Genomic DNA, 26,655 nt, shown 5'->3' with positions numbered 1-26,655 from the left:
TTACTTTTGCATGCCTCTTATGAAGAGCTCAGATAGGATGGTGTTTACAGCAGTGTGTACAGGTGGATCAGTTGCTCGGCTGTCTGGCTCTGGTCTGCTCATTTGTTCCCATAAACTCTCTCTTTCAGGCTGAATGCAGAAGTGATTCCATGGAAATAACACAGGGACAGCTCCTTTATTTACCATCTGTCTCCCTCGGTAGTGTTAAGCTGAAGAAGCTGATCTGAAGTGAAGGCTCCAAACTTTGCTGTGCGGTGTTAGCTTTAACCTGGCCGCAACGAATATTTACAAGCCACAGTCTTCTTAATTCAGGATCGTTTGGAAATCTATGAAGACTTAAAAACCCATTATATTTGGAAAACAACAATGTTCATGTTATTGCTTTATTTGTTTCTGAAATATGTCTTTGTCTTTTCTAGCAGTCATGGTAACTCAAAGCATAAGCAAGAAGCCTGCATTTTGCTCATGCGGATACGACATCAGCAGCGTACGTGCAAAGAACCCATTTGACTTAGGGGCCCCTCTTGCTGCTAAGAACATCAGCACCACTAACAGCATTTCACCATGGATTTAATGGAATCTGGGAGAGGGTGCCTAGTTTAATTGACCGAGCAGTCAAATGTAATTATAGTTTACTAAGATCCATTAATGAACAGCTAAAACTCAAAGATTAAACTCATAGCATCAAATTGTAGCTATGATAACAAAACAATCTAACTCTGAAGATTGTTCTTTGAACTTTTACAAAGTAACCTTGCCTGCTCCTTAAAATCTTAAATTTAAATGTTAAACAATTTATAATCTTAATTTATCTATACTGAGCCCACTAAATCAAATTTAGCAGCATTGATATTCTCTTAGTTTATTTTGCCTTGGGCCGGTTCTAAATGTGATCAGCTTTACATTATGATTTTAGATCCACTAACTGATGACTTAATTTGGATTTAACAGAAGTGCAAATAATTGATATTTGTTTTAATTGTATTTTTTAAATTTGTTTTCAAGATTCTGTAGTTGTGGGTTTAATATTGTCGGCAATGTTTTCCAGTAACGTAATTACCCAGCAATATTTTAAGTTTCCTGTGAACTTAACATCTTTTAATACAAAACCATGGTGGACAGCCTCAGTGCCCTGACAACCGGGCTTAGCAAGTTTTCTGGGGAAAACCCTCATTGTTTGCTGTGTTGACTTTAGGGCTGCTACTAGTTTCAATTTCAAATGTCATGCTTGTCCATAATTCAACTCTTCAGGTTCCCAGTCCGTTTTGCCTTCTACTGTCGTAATTAGGGATGGGAGTTCATATAAATTTGGTGATATGAATCTCACTAATTGATATAATTCCTTATCGGTTATCGAATCAATTCTCACTTAAGCAAGAAACAAGCTCTTCAAAATTTTTTATTTAAAATATGCACCACACTATATTTGATCCAAACTAAATCAAAGCTGGCTTAAAAAACCAAGCATCCCTCTATCAAATCAATATTTTAACATGAAATGGAACTTCTTCAACAGAATCAGTTTTTCTATAGACAAGTTTGTACATGTGCCTCTTCAGGAAGGATCTTTCAAGGCATAATGTGTGAAAAAGGCCCAGTCAGATGTTATTTCTTATTATTTATTCACACCTCTGTCATTTTACTCTTCTCTGCCTCAATGAAGGGGGTAGCTTACCTTTCAGAGCTTATCTCTGAGCCAGTCTCACTGCGGCTGTTCTCATCAACTACAGTCATATTCAATAACTTAATTATAACTTAATTATTAATGAAATTTGTTAGTGCTTCAGTTACTCACTTCACAAGTTAAACACATTATTGTTAGGATTCGGGTTAGTGTGAGTGCTCTTTCCAATAAAGGATCTTCGGGGAAGAGTTCCGACAGGCTGACGCACCGGCAGCTAATTCTGAGTAATTGGCTGGTGGACTTTTAAGAAGCAGTGGAGCAGTCACTCGTCGCTCGATGGTCCCACTTGTTGGTCAGAGTCTAACCAGAGATTATGTTATGGATGTTTAAGACACTTGAAGTAATATTTTGTCTTCCCTCAGAACCCGATGAGCTGTTGGAATCCAGCCAGGAACCAAGTCTGGACTTTGAGATCGCTCCCTGCCGAGACCGAACAAGTCCACCTGCTGCTCTCCTTGCCACTCCATCATTGGTTTTCAGTATGCTCCCGGATCCTAGCCTTTTCCCTCCACGCAACCACCATCCGAAAGACAGTAAGCTTATCACACAAAACCAATCAAGATCTCTCAAACTCCAGTCCCTACTAAAATCTCCTTTCTCCGAACAGAACCCGAGCTGACCTGCCTACCCGTTCTCTGGAGCACATCAGATTATATTTTTGGAAAGAACCTCTATTAAACGTTTACTGATCAGTATTCTCTGGTTTTATGTGTGAACTTGCATCCAGCATGACAATTATACATTAATTCCACATAGACTGTGTTAAAGCTTTTATTTCTGTTAATGATTTTTTGATTAGAGCTAATGAAAGCATGAAATTTAAGATTAGTAAAAATAAGGAAACTAAAACGAGCCTTATCGGAGCACATATTCCCATTTATTGAATATGTTTAAATGTTGATATGAGATGTATATTAATCAACAGTTTGGTGCTAACATTAATAAAATAACTAGGACCTGCAGGAGTTTAATGTTACATTTATGGCAGAAAACACTGTGCTCAAAGCTCTCCTCCTTGAGAGTAACCGCCATCGCTAAGCAACATATGAAATCTTTTTTACATTCATATACTGTACATCACTTGTATTCTGTATAGTCAGCCTCCTGAGGATGTTGGAGGTATTTCATTCATTTATTGTGACTAAAGCCCTGCACAACTACCCTTGTATCAACTTTTTTGTGAAATGTGACCATACTTTGGAGCACTTCTGCCATGACTCCATCTGGGGTATGTTCTAAGTAAAAAAAACTGAGTGTACAGTACATCATCACTCAAATACACCTTGCGTTATGACAAGGGGAATAGTAGGGCAGGTAGATTAACAACAGTCAGAAAGTGGAAGGAAGTATGGATGAATGAACTTAGACAAGCAATAGTCATAAAATACAAACTATTTTTCCAGAGGGTACTCTCTTTTTCTGTATAGATCAGAAAAAAATCTTTAGAAAAAAATTCCCTTTCACACTCTCCAGATGGTAGGAACCCTGCCTTTATGATGAATTCCAACTTTTTCTCCCCTGACTATAAGCGCCAGTCTGTAACACCATATGTCGTTGGTGGTGATAAATAGCTGCAGGAGCTGTTTATTTTAGAGGCAGGCTGTACTTCCAGTGATTATGGTGTGTGACCTCTCACAGAGCGTTTGAGCTGCTATCAATTGTGGCAGTTCCAGTTTGACCAGGGATGACAGCATCTCTTATTTTTAGCAGACTAGAATACTTTTAAAGGATGATGGTCAAGAAAAACCAGATAATGAATTCAGCAAGTAGGTTGATCAGAGTTGACTCTATCATATCTTTTATCAGTGTTTACAGGTTTTTAATTAGCCAAGAAAATGAAATCATCCCCAACAGTCCAAATATGAAAATCTCGTTGACCATGAATCACAACACTAATTCTGTATACTACTGTCTCCATTAGTCCTTAGCCTCTTGTCTGCTGAGTAAAAGGTCTGAACAACAGAAGGACAGGAAGAATAGAAAGTAGGTACCTCATTTATTCTGAAGAATTTCTGAAAAGAAAGGACAACATTTTCAGAAATGTGACTGACAGTTATGCTCTGCTAGTGAAAGCAGCCTAATGAAATGAAGTCAGAAAAAAGACAACAGAGGGAAGAGACAGAACTGTAAAGGAAGAGAAGGAATAACATAATAAAAACTGGTAGTAATTTGAATGATTTACCAGAACCAGGCGAACTGCCCAACTCCTCAATTAGCCTTAATTAAATCTCATTTGGCAAGTAGTTCTTCACTTACTGTAAATTTTCTCAGCAAATTTTGGCTTGTCTTTTTCAGTTCACTGTTGTATGTCCAATATACTTTCACTTTCACATAATTTTAAGAAAAGTGAAAGATCTGCACTTCACCAGCTTTTAACTTCCAAATGTTTTTTAAATCCATCTTAAAATGTAAAACTCTAAGGACTATAAAACTATTTAAATTTACTTCTAAGGGCGAGGAACAACATAAATCTGGGGTATGTGAGCACCCCAGTTTATGTCAATATTAGAAGAGAAGTCAACAGGCATCAAAGCAGTTGTGGGTGTTTTTGTGAGCATAGAGTTTAAGAGTCACGTGACTGCAACAAGGGATGCAGGAGTTTGTCATTAAATATTTTAGATTTTTACCATGTCTGGTCTTTAGATTGATGTTTTTTGCTAAATAGAAAGTGATGGAGACTTGGAGACCCACTCTCGTTGACAAAGGAGAACTTGCTAGGTTTGTTAAGATAGCTGTAGCATATGCTATTAAGGAAGTCATCACTACACTGGTAGAACAAGTGGTCGCCCAACTTTCAACCAAAACACAAGCCAAGGTGACGGAACAGATTGCAGAATTTCAGATTCAGATGCCATTCGAGTGGATACCTTGCCATGTATAGAGCACATGGAAATCACCAAAAGCCACCTGATGCAGGTAGATAATCACCTCTCTACATCGATGGACAATCCAACAATGCCGTGCACTATGCTGGAGGATAAGGCTGATTTGGAGGACTCGAAAGATATTTGTCTGGACTGGTGCACAATGATCTGAAAAATCAGATTAGCATCTGATAATAAATATTCATGCAGCAAAGACAACTGATTTTCCCTGCTTTGTTTTGTCTCTAAGTGTCGAAAAAAGCATTTGACAGACTGGAGGACAACATTCAGAAATGCTGACTTTCTAAAAAGACAAAAATAGAGATTTTGTCAAAAATATTAGCCACCATAAAGGTTTTAAAGATATTGAAATTGATTAAATAAAATTACAGCAAAAATGTATTTTCCCATAATGAGCAAATGTTCAGAGTGAGCATTCAGAAAACGTTTGGCGAACGTCAAGTACGAACATTCGACTTTCAGTCTACATTTAGCAGACTTTTGAGAGAAGCGCTATGTAAGTTTAATTTTATTTAATTAAACTTAAGATGTCAGAGTATTTTAAATGTCCTTCTAATCACAATGTAGTTAGTGCTACCTAAAAGTGACTTTTCAAGGTCTACTTGTCCTCATGGCACTTAAGTGGCCTGACGTACTGCATCCTCAACACAGCTTGTAAAAGCCCGCCACATACTCAAGCATACTTCACTCTGTGGAGGTCTATTGAAGCACTTGAGGTGGACTCAAAGCAAAAGTCCACCAAACATGTCAGCGCAAAGGCACATTTTTATAACCGGGAAACAGTGATCATCATGATCTATTTGGTATGCAACAGATAAGGTTCAGAGCTGGCACAACCAGTTGCAAGGGCACATAGCATGACTACCACTTTCTGTGTTTCATTGACATGAGTGTGATGGCTAGTGGAGTAGAAACATGGCTAGTTGCCCAGCTATCTCCTCAAACTTGCTATCCATTCAGATTGTGGGAAGTGAAGCGATTTGTCATGAGAAAAGTAAACAATGTATATGCTTGACTATGAAATCCTAATTGTCCATGAACTGTGTGCTGTTCACAGAAAACTCGCAGTACACCAGAGTATATGGGAGCCTTTAGGGTTTATAGTAGAAAAGTTAAACCAACAGAACTGCTTATGTGTAGAGAAGTGAGACTTACCCAACCTCTGCATAGCACACTAATCTAAAAGATTCTGGCAATATTTGAAGATATGTTCACTTGTTAGAAAATCCGTAGAGTGATTTGCTCACTCTACAAGCAAATCACTCTACAATTCAAAAAACAGCAGATAATGAATTATCTGCTTAACAATGACTTGCGTCATTATGCGTCAACAATATTCTTGTACTTGTGAATAGTTATTTCTTAAACAATGGGATTCAAATACTCTTTTAACCTGTTTCAGATTGATGGACAGCATTAGAAGCTTTTCTAAGTAAATTTCTAACGATTCTCCATCTTCATAGTGTATTAAAACACACATGCATCCTCCAGAACAGTAAACTGCGAAAACTCCTTTTATAGAGGTAGTCTCTCCTGCAGATGATCTATTAATCAAGCATATTTGATTAGTAAGACTTGATTGCTACTTTTTATCCTAATTCAAGGTAAGTAGCAAGGGTGTGCTTAGTTTTTCATGCTACACCTTTCTACATTATTTTAATTTAATAAAATAGTGACGATGTGGAAAGTGGGTGTTTTTTAACTCTTGAACTTGATTAAGCTCAGTTCATTTATATTATGTCCTGATACATAAAAAATATATATATTCAAACAGGAAATCATTTCTTTTAAAATTATACTACATGTTTTAAATATAGTTAAAACTATCTGTATGTTTATATAACATTCAAAAAAAGGATGAATCTGTGTTCAAATATTTGTTAGGTAATGCATCCCTATTTAACACATCATTCGTTTTTACATCACTTTAACTCATCAGTTTATAGCCACGTTTTTATTTGATCCCTTCTTCATCTATCTTTTTTTTTTTATAGATTTCAATAAATCAAATCTGCCTTTACACAACAAGGGATCTTTACTAGGGAAATGTTTATTGTAAAAAGCACACACTTACAAAGTGAAAGAAACACAAACACACAGAGATGTTTATGACAGTGAAGCCTAACTATACCTTTAACATTCCCTAAAAAATGCCCGGGGGAGCACTTCACTCTAACAGCAGTAACAAGGTACCATGCTTATATTTATGTGATTGTGTGTGTGTTTTCAGTGTGTACGTTTGTAGACAAGGATGCCAAAGGATACAACCCCGTAAAGAGAATCTAATTAAAACACCCCACAGCCACAAGGGACAGAGTATTCCCTCCCTTCCTCTCTTCCTGGTTTAAACATAGTGGACACTACAACTCAAGGACTGTTAGACAGTGGAGTCTAACACTACTTGTGTGAATTGTAGAGATTGAACAGACAATCTTAAAATCAAACAAAATGTCATATTGGCACAGCCCAAATAAGGCACAGATAAAAATTAAAGGGGTGGTATTATGTATTTTGTAGTTCATATGATGAGCTCAGTAGCTCACCAGGTGTTTACTAATTACTACTGCTGCTGGCCCAGAGGGGCTGAGTGAGTGAGATATGGGGGAGGGGTGTTTTGTGGGGTGGGTGTTTGGATGGAGACTCAAGGTTCAAGTAGGAACTTTGGGTAAACGGATGATGCACTGTATGAGAAAGTGTTTAGGCACCCTGAATGGTGGCTATGGCAGATTAAAGGGTTTCTCAAACATGCATAAATGAGACAAAACAACACTCCAGTTATGTTTTTGATTAGGGAATGACATAATGTGGTGTACAGCTCAAAAACGTATATTTTTCACAATAGCATTGCTATGCCCCTTTAAATCAAAGACCTGTATTGGACAGTTTGCAAAGATTTTTCAAAAATAATAAAAAAACAGAATTATCAGAATTCTGTTTTTAATTTTTGGTGCCTTCTATTTCGGCTTACTTGAAAAGTAGATATCTACTTTAACTACGTTTTCAAGTAAGTCAAGATAGAAGACACCAAAATTGATAATATTTCTTGCTTATTTAACAAGGTACTATGTTAGGTTCAAGTTTTGAATCTCTGAGCTCACGCTGTTTATTAGTAATTCCAGAATTTATTCAGTTTCAACTGTGTTTATTTTATTTATGTCGCTACAAATAACAGAAGGCAGATCATGACAGTAATGAAAAAGAATACAAAGTACAAGACTAAATGAACAAATTTTGTTATAAAAAGAATGTGGGGTAAGAGTTCAGTTTTAAATCTATCCACATTACTGTGCAACTAAAATAATTATACTGTAACAAAAAGGCAGAGAAAAGAGCATAGATCAGTCAACAGGTGTGTCTACGACATGTATTGCAGAATCCATTTGTCTAAAAATTATAATGGGTCTTGATCTGCATAACACAATAGTGAAGTTAAAGTGGTAAAGATCAGCATCAGTTGTTCAAACCTTAAAATCAATTAGTTATAATTGTAATTTACGGAGATATTTGTGACAAACAGAACTCAAACTCAAAGACTAATCTCAAAGCATAAATAAATATGAAGATTGTTCTTGTAAGTTCCTTAAAATCTTACATTTAAATGTTAATTTAAAAATAGTTTTACTTATCTATGTTAATTTAAAATATTTTAACTTATCTATGTTAAAATATTTACTGTACTAAATATGTAATTTATTGAGCATTGGCTATGATATCTGTGGTCTTTGTTAGCATTTATGGGGCCCTTCAAAGCCTGGAGAGCCTTAAGCAGCTGCTTAGTTCATTTACACCATGGGCCGGTTTTACATGTGATCAGCATTAAATCATGTGTTTAGATCCACTGACTGATTTCTTAATTTGGATTTAACAGAAGTGTAAATAATTTATATTTATTTTAATTGCATTTTTTTCTTGGTTTTAAGACTCAGTAGTGTGTTTAAGTATTGACAGCAATGTCTTCCAATACTATAATTATCTAGTAATATTTCTACATTTAATGTCAATGTAACATCTTTAAAAAACACACACAACTGTTTAAATGTCAGCTCAGTTTGGCTGGATGACCAGGTCAAGGAAGAGTTCTGGTCATCCCAAAGTTCTTCCACGTAACGATAATGCAGACCTCTTCGAGATTCCGAAGAGTTCTGCAGCACTCTTCGGAATCTCGAGTGCTGCAGAAATTATTTTGTAACCTTGGTCAGATCTGTGTCTTCCTGTAGTTCTGTCTCTGAGCTCCTGGGGCAGTTCCTTCCACCACATGATTCTCATTTGCTCTGACATGAACTGTGAGGTCTTACATAGACAGGTGTGTGCCTTTCCTAATCAAGTTCAATCAGTTTAATTAAACACAGCTGGATTCCGATGAAGGAGTAGAACAATCTCGAGGAGGATCAGAAGAAATGGACAGTGTGTGAGTTAAATATGAGAGATACAGAAAAGGGTATGAATACTAATGAACATGTGATATTTTATTTGTATTTGTATTTTTTTCTGTGAACTGCAAGGATTTTGTATGCACTGTCCACAGACGGTTGAGATTTATAAGTCAAGCATACCGATTGCCAACATTTCTCTCAAGAAATTCCTTAGTTTTTCACAATTTGAATGGATAAAAACAAGTTTGTTAATGTATTTTACATTTATCATATAACACACTTTGAATTAATTTTTGCTGAATTCAAAAAGACTTGACTCATTTAGTCAATGAGACTTGACTCATTGTGTTGCAACATCATCACTCTTCACTAGCTATAAGCTGGTCGCTTGGCTGCGTTGAGCTTGTTTTTTTTTTTCTTTTAGACTGTTTACAAATGATCTCAATTTTGGACATAGTTAATTAGGAAATAACTTTTGTAAGATACAAGGTTGAACACAGTAGAAAAAACAAAAATGCTTCTCCTTTGTAGCTACATTGAGCAGTGTGTACATGAGCATGATTGACAGAACAAGAACCTTCCTCGTCTTTTATATCCTCTTTTAGGTTCTATAAAAAAGGATATAAAAGATCACTGTTGGTCTCAAACACCCTGGCTGGTTTGGTTACAGTCTGATGCCTCACACGCTGTTCATATAATAAGCTTTTGTGATTTCCTATCACCTCTTCCAGATTCAAAAAGTGTTTTTCTTACCCAAGATGCTGAGGTAGACAGCAGGGCTTGTCACAATCTCTCCTGTCATCTCGTTCACCGCCTCTACATGGTAACGTCCTGCATCCGCCGCAGTGGTTACCAGGACAACTAGCTGATTGTCCAAAGTGATAGCTCTGCAGGGAATAAATAAAACACACTGTCAACATGGGTTTGCAAAAATAAACAACACATCTCATAGGAAAAACATGTAACTTTCCAACATCAATCAATCTCTGACAAGAACAATGCTCAAACGCAGACTCTGTCAAGAGCAAAGTAATTGTCACCAAGATGATTCAGAATTCATAAGTGGGAGAAGGAAATATTGAATGAAAGCATTGGAATAGGTTAGAGGATTCAGAGAGCTTAAATCTATCCCACTGTCCCACAGATTTATATTTGGCTTATTTTGTTTAACTTTGGATACTTTTGGCCATTTATTCTTATTGTTTGTGTATCGTTCTTTATGCTGATCTGTCTGTTTTTTCATGTTCAAGCAGGGATTAATATGCCACAAGCATGTGGTATACTGCAATACAAACACACAAAACAGCCTTAAAATACACAGAACCTGAAAACAGTTTTCCTTTGAGAACAGGAAGAAAAAATATGCAGGCTAATTTCATGTTGCTGTTCCATGGGAGCATAATAGGAAGAACGACACTGAAAGGGGGAAGATTGTGAAAGGTGGTAACAAGGGTGAAAATTAATATTCGTAGTACTTAGATTATCTTGTATTTGAACTAGTCTGACAACAAATGCCAGCAGGCAGGCAAGAATGGCAGGATGTTTTTACTGATGCTACTTGTGTTTTGAGTGTGTAACTGGATGTCATACTGCTTCAAAATTCTAACTGAACAGCCTCACTGAAATAAAATCGATATAACCGAAGGGAAAATGAAGCTATATTAAATTGAGATGTCTGTCTTTTATACTCATATGCTCCATCCGTGTCCACACACACAGTGGATGCTGTTCGCTTGCACTCAAGAGTCTTTTGAGAACACTCTGCAGGTCTCATATATTTAATATAATTATTCACTGGGCTATGGCGAGTTTTAGCTGAAGTATATAACCTTTACAAACAATGTCCTTTTTAAATATTTTTACTTTGTAGTGACAGTAAAATGAGACCTCTGCCTTTTCCTGGTGATCTTACAGCCACCTGCAGAAATGCACTGCTTGGTGAGGAACAACCAATCAGAGCCAGGAGGAGGGTCCTACTATAATAATGCTTGTGTACATGTTGCGCACACATTCTGCAGTGTAGGTATATTGAGCAGCATGTACATGAGATTGATTGAAAGCACAAAGAGAGACAACAGAAGCACAGTGAGGATGTACAAGAGCTCTATTTATTCACAGATTATCCGTCTTACATCATACTGTCACAACAAGGTGACAGTTTCAACAAAACATGAATAAAAGATACACGGCTTTACATAGTATTCTAAGTAAGCACAGACACATCATTTGTGTGTGCTGATACAAATTTCATTAGTATTGTTTAGCAGTCCTTTTTTACAACAAAAAAATATATATCAGTAGGGGAGAAATAAACACTTCATGTCCTGCTGATTTTGTATACAAGGAACAGAGACTGATAAGAGCCCAATTTCAGTTTCACTAGATGAGAATTTAATGATAAATAAACACAATAATCCAAGCAGCACAGGAGATCAGGGGCTAGGAACTCAGACTGGTAGTAACTGGTGAGAGCAGATGTGAGCAAAACAATGTGGAGCACAGCTAAAGTAATTATCAGCACCCATAACTTAATTATGGCTCTGCTGATGCATCCACATGTAAGTTGAAACATTACAGCCCGATAGTGTCTAACCAGGACAGACGAAAAGAGACAGAGGAAGAGGAGATTAGAGCCACAAATAACGTGAGGTTGTTCGATAACGCAGCCCATACACACTGATGGGCACACTGAATTCCTCAGGTCTAATTTTATTTTGTGTGATTTCCCAGGAGAACATCCACAATAGTCAGAGCCTCAATCCCAGCAATGACATTTTTCTGCTTGTGTGAGTGCATGTTCCTCTTTGTGTGCATCTTTCAATTACATCCACCTGCCTAAAGCAGCGGTTTAAAAAAACCGCCCTCTTTTCACAGTAAGAATGAATTCAGTGTCATTTTTAAGCATACATCACAATTTATAGCGGTTTAGTCCAATTACAGCCCCGACCAACCAGGAACTCTATAACTGCTTTATTCTTTGCATGCTGATTTATATTAAAGGCATGTCTCCACTTGCCCACAGAGTCTTTGGGAGGTTCAAGAGAATCTAAATTAGCAAGTTAACATTCAAAGTAAAAAAATCTCAGAGGGCAGGTGGGCGGGTTTCCAGTAGGACCAATTAAGACAATATGTAGACATCTGTGTATTTGTACACTGAGAATATTTTCTTATTTACACATACATTTTGTATTATATAATTTATGTGTAAAATAACTTGTTCTGGCTGTTTCACCTCTTGCTTTCCTTTCCCACTGGATGCTCACAACCAAAAGCAGAGCCGTTTGTAATTCATAACAAATGCAGTTAATTTCCAACCACAATCTTTGATTGGACTTTCATGTAATAGGCAGAATCAATCAATCAATCAAATTTTATTTGTATAGCACATTTCAGCGGCAAGGCATTTCAAAGTGCTTTACATAATTTAAATAAAAACAGGAATAAACAGTGAGAAAGAGAAAAAGATTTTGAAAAAGATTAAAACAAATGAGTCTTCATAGACATGATGAAGTGAACAGTAGTGGTGTGTAGATCCAGATCTTTGTGCTCTTATCTATCTATTGACTTCTGAAAGTATGTAGTAAATTTACTAAACTACAAAAACCTGAACTTTTCATTTAACCCTCCCAAGGTAGGGTCCTCCTGAGCGTGACACTCAGCAGGAGCACTGCAGATGTCACAGTCAGACACAGGGGAAGTGAGGGTTTGTCTTGCTTCCCCTGGAACAGTTCCACACACAAAAAACACTTGTAAAAGTATACTCAGGGTAAGCATGATCCTGCTGAACTGCGTACAGAGTAAAAAGACAGTCTTGTCTTTTAAGACTGCAGGATGGTTAAACAGAGATGCCCTATTAAGGCCTCAGATGAGAACAATTATGTGAAAAGGAAAGAGCAGAGCACAACTTCTAACCTACCCAGATATAACCATCTACCTTAACTGACAGGTCAAAGCATTAATCAGAGAGGCCAGCTCAGGTGGGAGAATCTGTCAGCAAAACAAATACTTCTTGCACATTCTTCAAACTAACGAAAAAGAGGCAAGAAGAAAACTATTGTTGGAAAAAAAAATTAACAACCCTGTTTGCCACAAGCTTTACAGAGGACGCTGCAAACACATGGGAAATAGATGATCTGGTCAGATGAGGCCAAACGTGCCAAACATCATGTGTGATGGAAAAGCTATCAATAAAGACAGAGATACAATGGAGTGATTTAGGTCAAAGCATATTCATACCTTAAAGGGGAGATAATATGTATTTTCCAGGAACACAGTGCCATTTTGTACCAGAGTCAGGTAGCTGTGCTCAGGGGTGAAAGTAGGCGGGTATGGTCGGTTACTGCGTATCCATAAAGATTTAGCAGAGGTACGCAGTACCTGCAAGAGAGGGGAGCGGCTGTCTGTTGTAAAAAAAAATAAAATAAAAAAATTAATGGGTTCACTGTGCAGTCATGAGTGCACCTTCTAATCAGCCGTGACTGATTAGTTTTACAAGAACAATCTAAAACACGACTTAATCGGTTAATGAATAGCTTTTTTTTTCATTTCATATTGTTTCTGAACTCTTCGTGCTTTACTAGAGCAGGGGTGCAATACATCGATCGTGGAAGGTTTTGAGTCGATCTCGGCATTAGGAGACAAACTGAACGCCGCCAGGATTCTGAGACCCGCACGTCCTCCTCTGACTCCTTTTCAAAACGTTCGTAACTTTATTAAAGAACAACAACAACAAAAAACATCAACAAAACGTGTCATTACACAAAATGACACGTTTTGTGTAATGACCCAACAACAATAATAATCCCAGTAATTATTGTTTCAATGAGGTGTTGCCCAATTCTGTTAATTTTGGTTCCATTACCAAAATAACGAGCAGAGCAGGAGTTTAAAATTAACTAATCAACCACAGCTGTCTTCAGGGGCTTATTAATAATCGCAAAATAAATATCAAGCCTGAAGACCTGATATCGTAACGGACTGAATCTTATGTTTTTACAGTAATCTCTGCTCTGCAGGTGGTTGCCACGGCAACGGGTGTGCTTAAATGACAAATATAAAGAGAGTAAAAAGGTGCGAGTGGTTTTGAGTTGATCACCTCTTCGGTTGTTTTACTTGTGTTTACCTTTGCTGTGGCGCATTACAGCCGCTGTAGTTTCTAAAAGTTCAATAAACGACAAACTTGCACTAATTATCTTGTTCGTCCGTTAATATACGTCAGTCACAACAAACATCAAACACGATAAGTTTCATCAAGTATTTAACAAACAAATGGCTTCTACCATGATAATTATGTGAAATTAAATTGTCTAATATTAAAAAAATAGTTTGGGCATCTTCCCTTGAAGTCAGAGTCTGAGAGGCTTTTCCTCTATCAAAAAAATTTTTTTTTGCCTGTTATTTAGTGGAAATATTGATGTAGGTTAGATTTAATAACCTTTGTCAACTTTTGCATCTTCACTGTTGAAAATGAGGCTCTAACAATCACAAATCACATTGAAATAAAATCCAGTCCAACATCTGATTTGAGGTGATTCCTCTGGAACTTGCTGGAGAAAAAATATCCCAACTTCAGAAGATTTGCTTTTAACTTAACAGAGCTCTGTGGTTCCTCCTGTCAGTATGAGAGTCATGGTGAGGAGGCGCCAGAACATGGAAAACTGGGATGCACTCTATGCCATGATGTTCAGAATTTAGGTCTCATGGCATCTCAAAGTGTCAACATTGCAGACAGTGGGCTGAGGGAAATACAGCTCTATTTTGTAGCAAGAGCTACCCAGCTATTCTTGCTTCACAAAAAAATTCAGCACAGAAACCCCAAAGCACACAAAGAAGCAAAAAATTAAATTAAATTAAAAAAAAAAAAAAAAAAAAAAAAAAAGGGGCACTGCCAGAAATCTTGAGTCCCCTGACAAAAAATTTGTTTGGGCCCCCCCGCACAGCTGCTGCTACAATTTTTTTAGTCTATCTGACCCATAAAAGGCGTCACAATTTTAAAGGCTTGCCTCTGCCTTGCTTTCTTTGGTTCAATACTGATACTAGCACAATATTTACTGCTCATGAATTTGACATCCAACAATCCATATCCAGTATGCAAGTAGGTTGTTTAATTTTTTCTATTAGTTTTAGATTACTGAAATGTCTCTCCCCATGAGCAACAGTCAAAAGCAATGTGCAACTACACATAAAGCAATCCAGACTTCTAAAAATGCTATGTAGTTGTATTTTATTCAAGCTGCAACTTCAATAAAAAATATGTTTTCTCCATATTTGTTAAAGCTGTCACAATGTCGTAGCAGTTTGTTATGAGACAGTTAATCTGTGAAAACAATCAATCGCCTCCACCTGAACTACTATTGTTAGCTAAAGTAATGCACCGTTCTGACAGAAAAAACAATCAGAACCAGGAGGAGGGTCTTAGCACTGTCAATTATCCTCATTCACTCACTGCTAATGTGCTAAAGGTGGAGAAACAACTTATAATTACAAGAAACCATTTATCTGCCGTCACTGTAGCTATGCTATCTAAATTGAGCATTCACAGTTTGAATCTGCACAGCTCTGTGCTATGCTGTGCTATGCAGCACGGCACAAATCGAGGGGGAGGAAGGATGAGCAGCATCACATGAGATTGTGATTGACAGCACTAAAACTCTCCTGCCACTGACTGGTTGTATATAGCACTGGGAGAAGGCAGAGGAAATAGATTTTTCACAGATTACCTCTCATACCATACTGTCACAGCATGACAGTTTTAAAAAATACATGTGAACATAATCATGTTCACAAAGATAATCATTCTCACCGCTCGCTCAACGCGCACGTCTAAAAACGTGCACCTCTAAAAACGCGACTGTAGGTTATACCATAGAGCTGCACAGAGCTAACGCAGTGGGGTTTGAACTTGACCCCTACCTTGACGAAAAATTCTGCAAACAAACATAATTCCTCACGGGGTTGATGTAAATATTCATACTGAAGAGAATCGCGTGCAATCTACACCGAGGTAAACTGCAATGCAATCAGTGCTGTGATTGGTCTGCGCTCTGGCTTTATAGACTGTTAAATGCATCAACTATAAACTCATCTTTTAGGAATAATTCTGCTCCGAAACCTTCAGCGCAACAGATATACTTGCAGTCCAGCTTATCAATGATAATTTAAAAAAAAGCTATTTTCTATTTTTTTATTTTTCTAAAAACAAAAACAAGCAATGGTTAAGCACAAGCCACATATGGAGGCCTTAGTCCTTGACACAGCCGTCGCAGGTTCGATTCCCAGCCTGGCGACCTTTCCCGCATGTCTTCCCCCTCCTTCATTACCCTCCTTCCTATCAAATAAAGGCTACTAGAGCCAATAAAACCTTTAAAAAAAAAAGCTCAGATTGTAGACGTGCAAACCTGGTATGGAATTGGCCTTATAGGCTGTAGGTAGGTAAGAAAATACAAGAGTAAACCACACTTTTTAGATTGTATTACTAAAAAAAATGCAATGATGTGCTGCTTTGTATTGGTTTAGCATAATATCCAATGAATACATTAAAGTTTGTGGTTGTAACATGACAAAAAGTTCAAGGCATATGAATGCATTTTGCAACACATCATCTCTAAAAAAATAGAGTTTAAAATTTTTTATTTTGATCCGAGTATCATGAGTACACATCAACTAATTATTTATTTTAGAGTGTACAATGTGTTGAACTTAAAAAGAAAATAATTCAACATTTAGCTCCCCGCATTATAGTGGGGAAAAATGTTCGGGCTTTTAATTAAACTCGATTATAAAACTCACAGCTCATGCAGGTGTGCATGTGTGAGACAGTCTCACAAGGCAAAGAAATTAAATATGGCAATCTACTCTATTCCATCCACGTCTCCTTCTGCATTTCTCCTTCTATCCTTCATTCACTCCTTTAAAAAATACAAAAAACAACCTCTGATTCATTCCCCCAAAATCATATTTCCCATTTTCACACACACAGATTACAATCTGTATTTTTTTATTTCTTGAATTCTCTACATCACGCAAACACATCACATCATTCCATACAACTGTCCTGCTGTGCCTTCCCCTCCCAAACGATTCCTCTGAACCAAAGCTCCACGCCGGATTGGTCTTTCATTTGAGAGTCTGGCCCTGAGTTTAAATAAATCCTCATGAGCCTTAGCACTGCAACACTGACTGCTGAACAAACACACACAGGCATGCATCCGCAGTATGCCAGGAGCTAATTAGCACACACATGTCGCAGGCCACAGGATGAGTGAGCGGGCGAGTGAAAATGTGTAAGTTATTTAATATTTCATACCGCCTGAAAATGTGTGTGTGCATCAAGTCTGGCGGATTGACTTTCACTCCAACGCCAATGATGCCCACCCCGTCCCATCTGCTCTCCTCCTCTATCTGTGATAGGCACCCTGCCACCTTCTTAAGGCTCGGCCCACTCTGACACATTGAGGCTCGGATGCAGCAGTGTGGCACCAGGGCAGAAGGAGGGATCCTCCACTGTAAACAGAGTCCAGACAGAAGGCTTTTTGGCAGTTTCCTCTTCAAAGCCACAGCCAGGCAGCCACTCACACATTACCCCAGATCAGCACGCCCATTCACACACACGCACGCACGCACACGCACGCACACACACACACGCACGCACACGCAGGCACACACGCCTACTGTGTGCCTCTTTTAACAGAGGCACAGCTTGGGCCATTCACATTCTCTGTCTTTTACCCGTTGTACGTGATGTTTACTTGGAATGTGAAAATGTGAAAGCTTTCCCTGTGACATGAATTGAGAGTTAACATACAGGTCTCTATGTGCTAACTGCTACATTATGTGTGTCTGTGGCCCTGTTTAAGTCTTGCCTAAATATATATCAAGCTAATAGGTATTTATTACTAACTTTACACTGAGTTGAGGTGTGTAGGGTTTTTTAAGCATCCCTGTCCTCACAATTGCCTGTCAGCTTGAATTGTGGTGACCCGCTCTCTTTCCTGAAGTAATTGAGCAATGGGCTGAATGCAAAAAAGTTTCTTTAGAATCTTCAACAAACCAGCATCGAAATCTTAAACTTATACAGACTCCAATTTCAAGATGGATGGATGGATGGATGGATAAACATATACATAAGGAACAGACAAATAGTTGAATAAATTAATTAAAAAGATGGACAAACAAATACAGATTGACGCATGAACAGATGTATAGACAGAGAGACAGGCAGATGGAGAGAATAAAGAATGGACAGAATTTGGTCAAATTCCATAGTCGTGCTTTTCCAGACTGTGTAGGAATGACAATAGAATGAAGCCACAACTTCTCCTCTAACTTAACTTTGTCTTTATCTGTAAAAATCCTTCCAAGTTTTCCTCATTAGTGAAGGATTTGCTCTCATGTTTTCAAAATCTACTGAATACCATTGTGAACAAACACCTTTTTGTGGATAGATTCAGGAGCAGCTCAGCTCTTTTTAAGTCACAATAAAACTATTCTCGTAACTTTGCTGGGCTCAAGGTGAATTTGGATGTTTTAGTTGGCTCGAAAGCACAGTGACTCAGAATGAACACAAAGCTGCTAGTAGAATATTTTTCAGTTAATGTCTGCCAGCCACTTTCCTGTTTGATTAAATAAGGCACAGAAAGAATCTGGACGAGTCAGATAAAATAAAGCAGTGACTACTACATTAATGTAGCAGCACACAGTGCAAAAGAATTAGCAATAATCCTGGAAGTGAAACAAAACCAGCAATGGAAATTAACTTTCTACAACAGCTTCATGTAGTTTATGGAAAATATGAAAGATCTCTTTTTGTAACAGGATTAAAAAGTCTAACTGAGTTAAGGCTGAGAACTGGACCTCTGCCAATATGTTCTGACATTCAGCTGCCAGTAGTCTAACAGTGAAGGCTTTGGTGATTTTTCATGAGTAGAAAAACTGAATCCTTTGTTAATACTGTGTGTAGCTAACTGTATGTTTCTTAAAATGTTATTTTAGGAAATAGATTAAGACTATCTTACAAAACTACTTAAGTTTCTAATTTTGGAGATGAATCAAATCAAATCAAATGTTGTGTTCGAGTGTTTTTGTGTGTTTTGTAGAAAAGTCCACATGCAAGCTAACAATCCAAAGTCACGGGTGATTGCTATTGGTTCTCCTTTTATAGAGAGACTTATTCTTCTTACGTCTGTAGAGAATTTTTTTTTTCATGTTTAAAGTTATACACATATTTCAAATAACTATGTGTCTAGTCCTGTGTCTAGTGAAGGATAATGACCCAAGTCATTATCCTTCACTTACATTCTGTCCAGAAGTAGGATTCTGTTAAAATGACCGGACCTAACCTCACCCACATCAGTTAGTTGAACATTTCAATTGGTTTCAAAGTGCAGTGACTCAGAGTGAACAGTGGGCAGGATCTCATATCATGTTTAAGCCTTGAGAAGTTCCACTATTCAGTTTTCAATTCTAACAGGTTGCTAGAACGTCTTCAGAAACATATCCCGTCTTCTGTGGTTATCGACTTGACTTTAACATTGGCAAGGGTTTTTTGCTCATAATCTGCAGGAGAGGTGGGCTCATTTCATAGAAAGGGTTCAAAGATGAACTTGGGCACTCAAATGACACTTGGAAAACGTTGTTTCTGTACATAAGGTGTTGATTAAAAGTCCACATACACTCATCAATATCACTGTCTTATTATGTTCGACTTAATAATTTACTGAAATGGTTCTTGATGTTGAAATAATTATTTAACAAATAACTCCAAGTTTTCAAAATACTCTCACAAAAAGTGTGAATGTGATGTAATTTTTTCATCCTTACAGATTGAATCACACTTACAAGCTAAGATTTAATATACAGAAAAAAATATTCACACTTGTAGCAAATTCAGATTTGAAATTCTTTTCAATCAACAAAGAGGAAATGTGACCCACACCTATTAAAAGATGAACATTTATTGTAAAGAGCTTTTCTATGTCGTCACCCCCGTCTTTAGCTCCTTACACAGACTCTTTATCAAGGTCTTTGACTCAAAACTATTACTACTTCAAGTGGGAAGCAACATGTGCATAAAATTAAAAGATTGATTTAAAATCATAATTTTAATTCAATTTAATCAATCTGAAATTTGCGGGGCAAATTTGTTGTTTTTTAACACACATATATATATATATAAGTAAAATTAAAAATATATTTTAGATATAATTTTTTTTTTTAAAACTGAGACTGAACTCTTAAAAATATACTTCAGTAGGTTTAATTTTAAAATTAGTAACTAGTAATCATATATTAACTAAGTTATAATATAGTTATTAATATGTAATAATTATTAATAATTATATTAGAACGTGTTTAGTCATCATGTTATGATGCAATAAAAACAGATAAAAAGAGACAACCAAACATTTATCAAAGAGTTCCCCATCTCCATAGTTTGGTTTGCTGGAAGTAAACCAAATGGGAAGGAATAATGGAAGGAGGCTGCTGATGCATTAAAAATGTGCATCTACAGGGTAATTTTATTCTCACTAAAAAAGAAAACAGGGTTGGATCAGCAGATTAACTCCAAACAGGTTTGATTATTTCTGAGGTGATTAAGGTGTGTAAACATATATTCACACGTATAGAAGTAGCTGCGCAAAGGTGTGCATTTGTAGAGCGCTTTGGCTGTGATGGAGAACATCGCCAATGGAAGAGATTCAGAGGGAGCGATTGATCAGAGATCATATTGATCTCCTGGGAAATGTTGATGGTTTATTAGCGTTTAGATTGCCCAGATTGATCATCCTGGAGCTCTGAGCAAAACGTAAAGAAGGAGCCGTTGGTTACCTGTGCAGCTGCATCCTTCAGTCGAGCCACGCCCGCTTTGTGAATGCGCCTTTATGTACAGAAAGCATCTGTATTCTGTAAATGTTCAACTTCTGCACATGATTCTACAATAGAATAAACGACCACATTCCCACTCAAAGGACTTTCTGACATGCCGTCTTTCTCTAAACCCTGGCTGAACGCTCTGCTGTATAGGCATTTGCACAATCTCTTTATTTTTTTTTTTATTTAGGTTTTTTTTCTTTAAAATATATTATTTTTGTTTTAGTGAGGTGACCTTATGTGCCCTGAAAACACCATTTACATAAAATATATTATAAATACTGCTACAAACAAGGACGTTGCCATGGTTACTGCTTCACAAGGTGGCAGACTTCCGGGTTTTATATTAATTTATATATACAGGTCCTTCTCAAAAAATGTGCATATTGTGATAAAGTTCATTATTTTCCATAATGTAATGACAAAAATTAAACTGTCATATATTTTAGATTCATTGCACACCAACTGAAATATTTCAGGTCTTTTATTGTTTTAATACTTATGATTTTGGCAAACAGCTCATGAAAACCCAAAATTCCCATCTCAAAAAATTAGCATATCATGAAAAGGTTCTCTGAACGTGCAATTAACCTAATCATCTGAATCAACAAAGTAACTCTAAACACCTGCAAAAGATTTCTGAGGCTTTTAAAAACTCACAGCCTGGTTTATTACTCAAAACCTGTTCCCAGAGTGTTGGGCTGTTCCCAGAGTGTTGGGCTGTTCCCAGAGTGCTGTATCAAGGTACCTCAGTGGGAAGTCTGTGGGAAGTGTGGCAGAAAACGATGCACAACGAGAAGAGGACCAGACCCTGAGGAAGATTGTGGAGAAGGGCCGATTCCAGAACTTGGGAGACCTGCGAAAGCAGTGGACTGAATCTGGAGTAGAAACATCCAGAGCCACCGTGCACAGGCGTGTGCAGGAAATGGGCTACAGGTGCTGCATTCCCCAGGTCAAACCACTGTTGAACCAGAAACAGCGGCAGAAGTGCCTGACCTGGGCTACAGAGAAGCAGCACTGGACTGTYRCTCAGTGGTCCAAAGTACTTTTTTCGGATGAAAGCTAATTTTGCATGTCATTCGGAAATCAAGTTGCCAGAGTCTGGAGGAAGACTGGGGAGAAGGAAATGCCAGAAGTCCAGTGTCAAGTACCCAGAGTCAGTGATGGTCTGGGGAGCCATGTCAGCTGCTGCTGTTGGTCCACTGTGTGTTTCATCAAGGGCAGGTCAATGCAGCAGCTATCAGGAGATTTTGGAGCACTTCATGCTTCCATCTGCTGAAAAGCTTTATGGAGATGAAGATTTCATTTTTCAGCATGACCTGGCACCTGCTCACAGTCAAGGCCGTGCAGAGACCACTAAAGGGGCAGGTGCTCAACAACAAAAAAAGGGCACATCTAACCGCATTCTAGGACAGAATATTAACAAAGCCACTCAGCTTTCAGCGTTTAATAAACAATGATAAATTACAAAATTGTGAGATATACAATCAAAGCTAAGAACATTTTTATATAGAGCATACAACTAAGCATATGTAAGACATTGTATTAGTAATTTCTTTCTGCGGGTCTATTTTGTTATAGGAAAGTATTGCAATATTCACACCAGCAATTTAGCAAGATATGTAAATTAGAGCTGGACCACCAGACATATTTTGTCTTTACAGAATTAAAAATATAAACAAGGGCACAATGCAACCTTTTAGTGTACTGTAATCTATGAAAAAAAGAGCTGCCTGTTTGCTACACTTGCAGTGGAGATGAAGATGGTCCACTCAGGAAAGCAGAGCTGAATCAAACTTTAACGTGGAACTGCAGAAAAAAGAAGAAAAAAAGAGCAAATATTGAATAGTTAATGCATATCACCATGAGAAAAGCCTACTGAGTTTTGTTTAAAAACTTTTTTTTATTAAAATCACACATTTTTGACTCATGAAGTGAATTACTTATTATTTTTGGGCATGTCATAAATCTTTTCTTGCTATTCTAAGTTTTTGTTTGTGACTCAAAGTTTTGCTTGTCATTCTCACATGACATTGTGGGCAGGGCCTAAAATCACAACAAAATATTTCTGATGTGTGCAAATAAAAGTTTATGTTAGGTAAAAATTTGTTATTTAATTGAAAAAAAAGTCTTTTAAACAAAACTTTTTTTTTTTTTTTTTTTTAAGGAATCATTACAATTCCAAAAGTTTTGATTACAATTTTATTTTACTTAACTGAGGTAAAAAAATAAATAAAAAATTTGAATAATTGGGGAAAAAATATAACTTCATACTCTGCAAACCAGACACTAAACGTACTTAAAGTCTGGGCTGAGTTTTTCCCCTTCATTAATGATACACTTTTATTACATTCATTATATCTATCATGGTAATTAACGGTGAGTTAATTTTAATTCTAAATGAATATCCTTGTTGAACTTTTATTTAAGCGCTATTCTCTTTCAAGATACATTTACCTAACACTGGAATAAATGAAATGTACATTATGCAGCAAAGAAAATTAGAAGATCGGACATATATCCATGTTGTTCCAGATGATCGGTTTTGGACAGGCGATGTGCCCCTATTGCATAAGCGATACTGAAGAATAACTGCTGTTATTAACGATACTGGGAAGAAGCTTTTTAGTTATTTTGCTTAGCTAGCAAAGTCGTTAGCTAGCAGCTAGCTAATAGCACAACAGCCTAATGTTTATGATAAAAATACTGAATCAATAGATAAGAACAGTTTTTCCTCACCTGTCTGTCTCCTCCCGCTCAGTAGTTCTTSAGAGAAAGGCAGACGCAGAGGCCTGTCAGTGTCTGTTGTATTTCATTACCTCTCTGCTTAAACCGCGACTCCGAGCTGAAGCAGAAACGATWCTTCAACGTTTTCCGTCATCTGACAAGTAGCAAGTCTACTCCACTTTATTCACCAAAAACGTTTTTTTTATTATTCACCAAAAACTGTTCTTAAACTGGAATGTTCGCTACGTTGAGCTCCAGGTACCCGCTTTATCTCGCTGTGCGAGAGGCAACTGCATCTTGCGTCACGGGCAAAAGGTCAAAGGTAACAAGGTGACCGGCTTATTATGTTATACAAAAAAAAAATAAAACAGCTAATAATTTTTGTACATGCTTTTATGTGTCAGAAGAGGGCTTAGGAAACAATAATACCAAAAAAAAACAAATTTGACCAAAAGGGCACTTGGGGGCAAGGAGCGAAAGGGGCAGGTGCTCAAGCAACCTCAGCAGTACCACAGGCTAATTGCCTCCATGCCACGCCGCATTGAAGCAGTCATTTCTGCAAAAGGATTCCCGACCAAGTATTGAGTGCATAACTGGACATAATTATTTGAAGGTTGACTTTTTTGGTATTAAAACACTTTTCTTTTATTGGTCGGATGAAATATGCTAATTTTTTGAGATAGGAGTTTTGGGTTTTCATGAGCTGCATGCCAAGATCATCAGTATTAAAACAATAAAAGATCTGAAATATTTCAGTTGGTGTGCAATGAATCTAAAATATATGAGTTTAATTTTTATCATTACATTATGGAAAATAATTAACTATCACAATATGCTAATTTTTTGAGAAGGACCTGTATATTTATAGGTGGCTACAGGCGGACCAGCAGCTGTGCTCTATTACCCGCAAATTGGGATGTATAAAGGAAAGGTGCGCAGCCACGTGCATGCACACGGCTTTATACATCCTGATTTTTTTGTTCACTGCACTTTTCTGAATTTGTCCATATGCCAAGTTTTAGTGTGAAAACTGCACACTCTTATACATCTCAGAATTCTGACTTCTGAGATTAAAGTCAGAATTCTGACTGTTTTTCTCAGAATTCTGACTTTAATCTCAGAATTCCGAAATTAAAGTCAGAACTGTTTTATTTTTTTTCCAGTGGCCCTAATCCTCTTCCGTACAAATTAGTAAATCAAACCAAAAAAGAAGCAAACAAATTAGTAGTTTCAATAACGCACAACAAATACAAACCGTAAAAGAAAAACACTTCAAACAATGAAACAAGTCGTTGTCGTCATCCGGTTCCAAATGCCCTTCAACGGAGCCAGAGGAGTAATGCCCCGCCCACACAGTCTGCCCAACCAGCAACAAGTTTTGTTGAGAGCGGCCCAAACAAACAATGGGAAGAAAGACAGCAGTGTCCAAAGCGCTGCAGCTCCAAAACACAATCACGTGCCTGAAACTGAAAACCCATTAACTGTGGATCCAGATAAAATAAATCAAAAGTTAAATAGCAAGTAGCTTACCCAAGGGTGGAAACACAGCGAGTCAGCAGGCGAGGACTAGATGGAAGCCGCACGCCACAATAACCGCTATGGCACGCCGTTTTAACATAAATTCGGTTTCGTCTGAGTATCTGTAATTACATTCCAGATATCTAAAAATGCATGTTGACTAGACAAAACTACATTTTGACGATCCAGAATGGTAATTTAAGATATCTGTATTTACATTCTGACTACTAAGAATAATAATTCAAGATATCTTCAGTTACATTTTGACTAGTCAAAATTCCTTTCAAGATATCTCAAATAATGTCACTGGATTTGTCATTTGACGGGACAATATCCGTAATTACGATTTAATAAATCTTCAACACAATTATGACTAGTCAAAATTACAATTTTAGATATCTGAATTAAGAATGATGTGGAAGCCCCTTTATGGTGTCCAAACAGTTGCCTGCAGAATCTTATGTTTCCTGCACAAAATTGTCAGTTACAAATTAGAAAGAGCATGACAATGTTGGAAATGCGGAGATAGCAAAACTTCATAAACTATAAGACCGCTTCTGATATCTGCAAAGAATTTCCTGTTTATTCACTTCTGACGAACCGAATGCACTTAAAAACAGCATTGAAAGCTAAAAGCTAAAATTGCTATCGTCAATCCATTTTCAACAAGAAAATTGTGCAATTTCAAATATCTTTTTCTGTTTTCTCTATTTTTCATTGTTTTATTAAACTTTCAAAATGCTACGCAAGTCAGGGACATTTTAACTAGACAAAATACTAATTCAAGACACCAGTAATGTTATTCTGACCAGTCGGAATGTCAATTTAAGATATCTAAAATAGAAAAGCTGTGTAATTCAAGATATCTCGAATTCATTTAGAGATATCTTAAAAGAAATTTTGATTGTCAAAATTACAATTCAAGATATCTTTAATTTAGTTTTGTCTAGTCATTATTTGCTTTTAAGATATCTATAATTTAGTTTTCACTAGTCAAAACTACATTTCTCCTATCCAAAAATCCTTTAAAATATCATGAATTATGGAGAATTTGAGATATCTTTAATTAGAATTATGACTAGTCAAAACCAAAATCGAGATATCTTGAATTTACTTTATGACTAGTCATAATTTAATTGTAGATATCTGAAATGTGTATTTCAGATAGTCAGTAATTCATTTTAGATATCTTGAATTGAAGTCTCCATACAAGTCAATGGTAAATCTGACATCATTTGGACTAGTCAGAATGTAATTAGAGATATCTCAAATAGTTATTTTGTGTAGTCGAAATATAATTAGAGATATCTTAAATCGCTAAAACGTTTAGTCACAAAACAATTTGAGATATCTGGAATGTAAGGGCGGTAAAACCGAATTTATGTTAAAACGGCTTGCCATAAAACTTCCAGCCGCAGCAGGTGTTACGTCAAACCGCGTTTCCCCGGTAACGCCAGCAGATCAACGCTGCAGAAACGCACGATAGGTGTAGCCATAGACATAACATAAGCTTATATTATGTCTATAAGCTTGTAGACATATAAGCTTATACGTCTATAAGCTTATATAGACATATAAGCTTGTAGACATAAGCTTATAT

At 37.0% G+C, this 26,655-nt stretch overlaps 1 protein-coding gene across 2 annotated transcripts in view; it reads right to left on the bottom strand.

Moving 5' to 3' along the window:
- The window catches only part of LOC103462363 (protein sidekick-1), a 620,157-nt gene that overhangs the window by 215,731 nt on the left and 377,771 nt on the right, over positions 1-26,655 (bottom strand). For both annotated transcript variants that reach the window (XM_017305208.1, XM_017305213.1), the window contains one exon: positions 9,696-9,829. In XM_017305208.1, the coding sequence (XP_017160697.1) occupies positions 9,696-9,829 (134 nt within the window). The remainder of the gene's footprint in view (positions 1-9,695; positions 9,830-26,655) is intronic.

This window comes from Poecilia reticulata, linkage group LG1 (assembly GCF_000633615.1).
Source record: "Poecilia reticulata strain Guanapo linkage group LG1, Guppy_female_1.0+MT, whole genome shotgun sequence".
Taxonomy (NCBI): Eukaryota; Metazoa; Chordata; class Actinopteri; order Cyprinodontiformes; family Poeciliidae; genus Poecilia; species Poecilia reticulata.
This window is presented reverse-complemented; position numbering and strand designations above follow the sequence as displayed.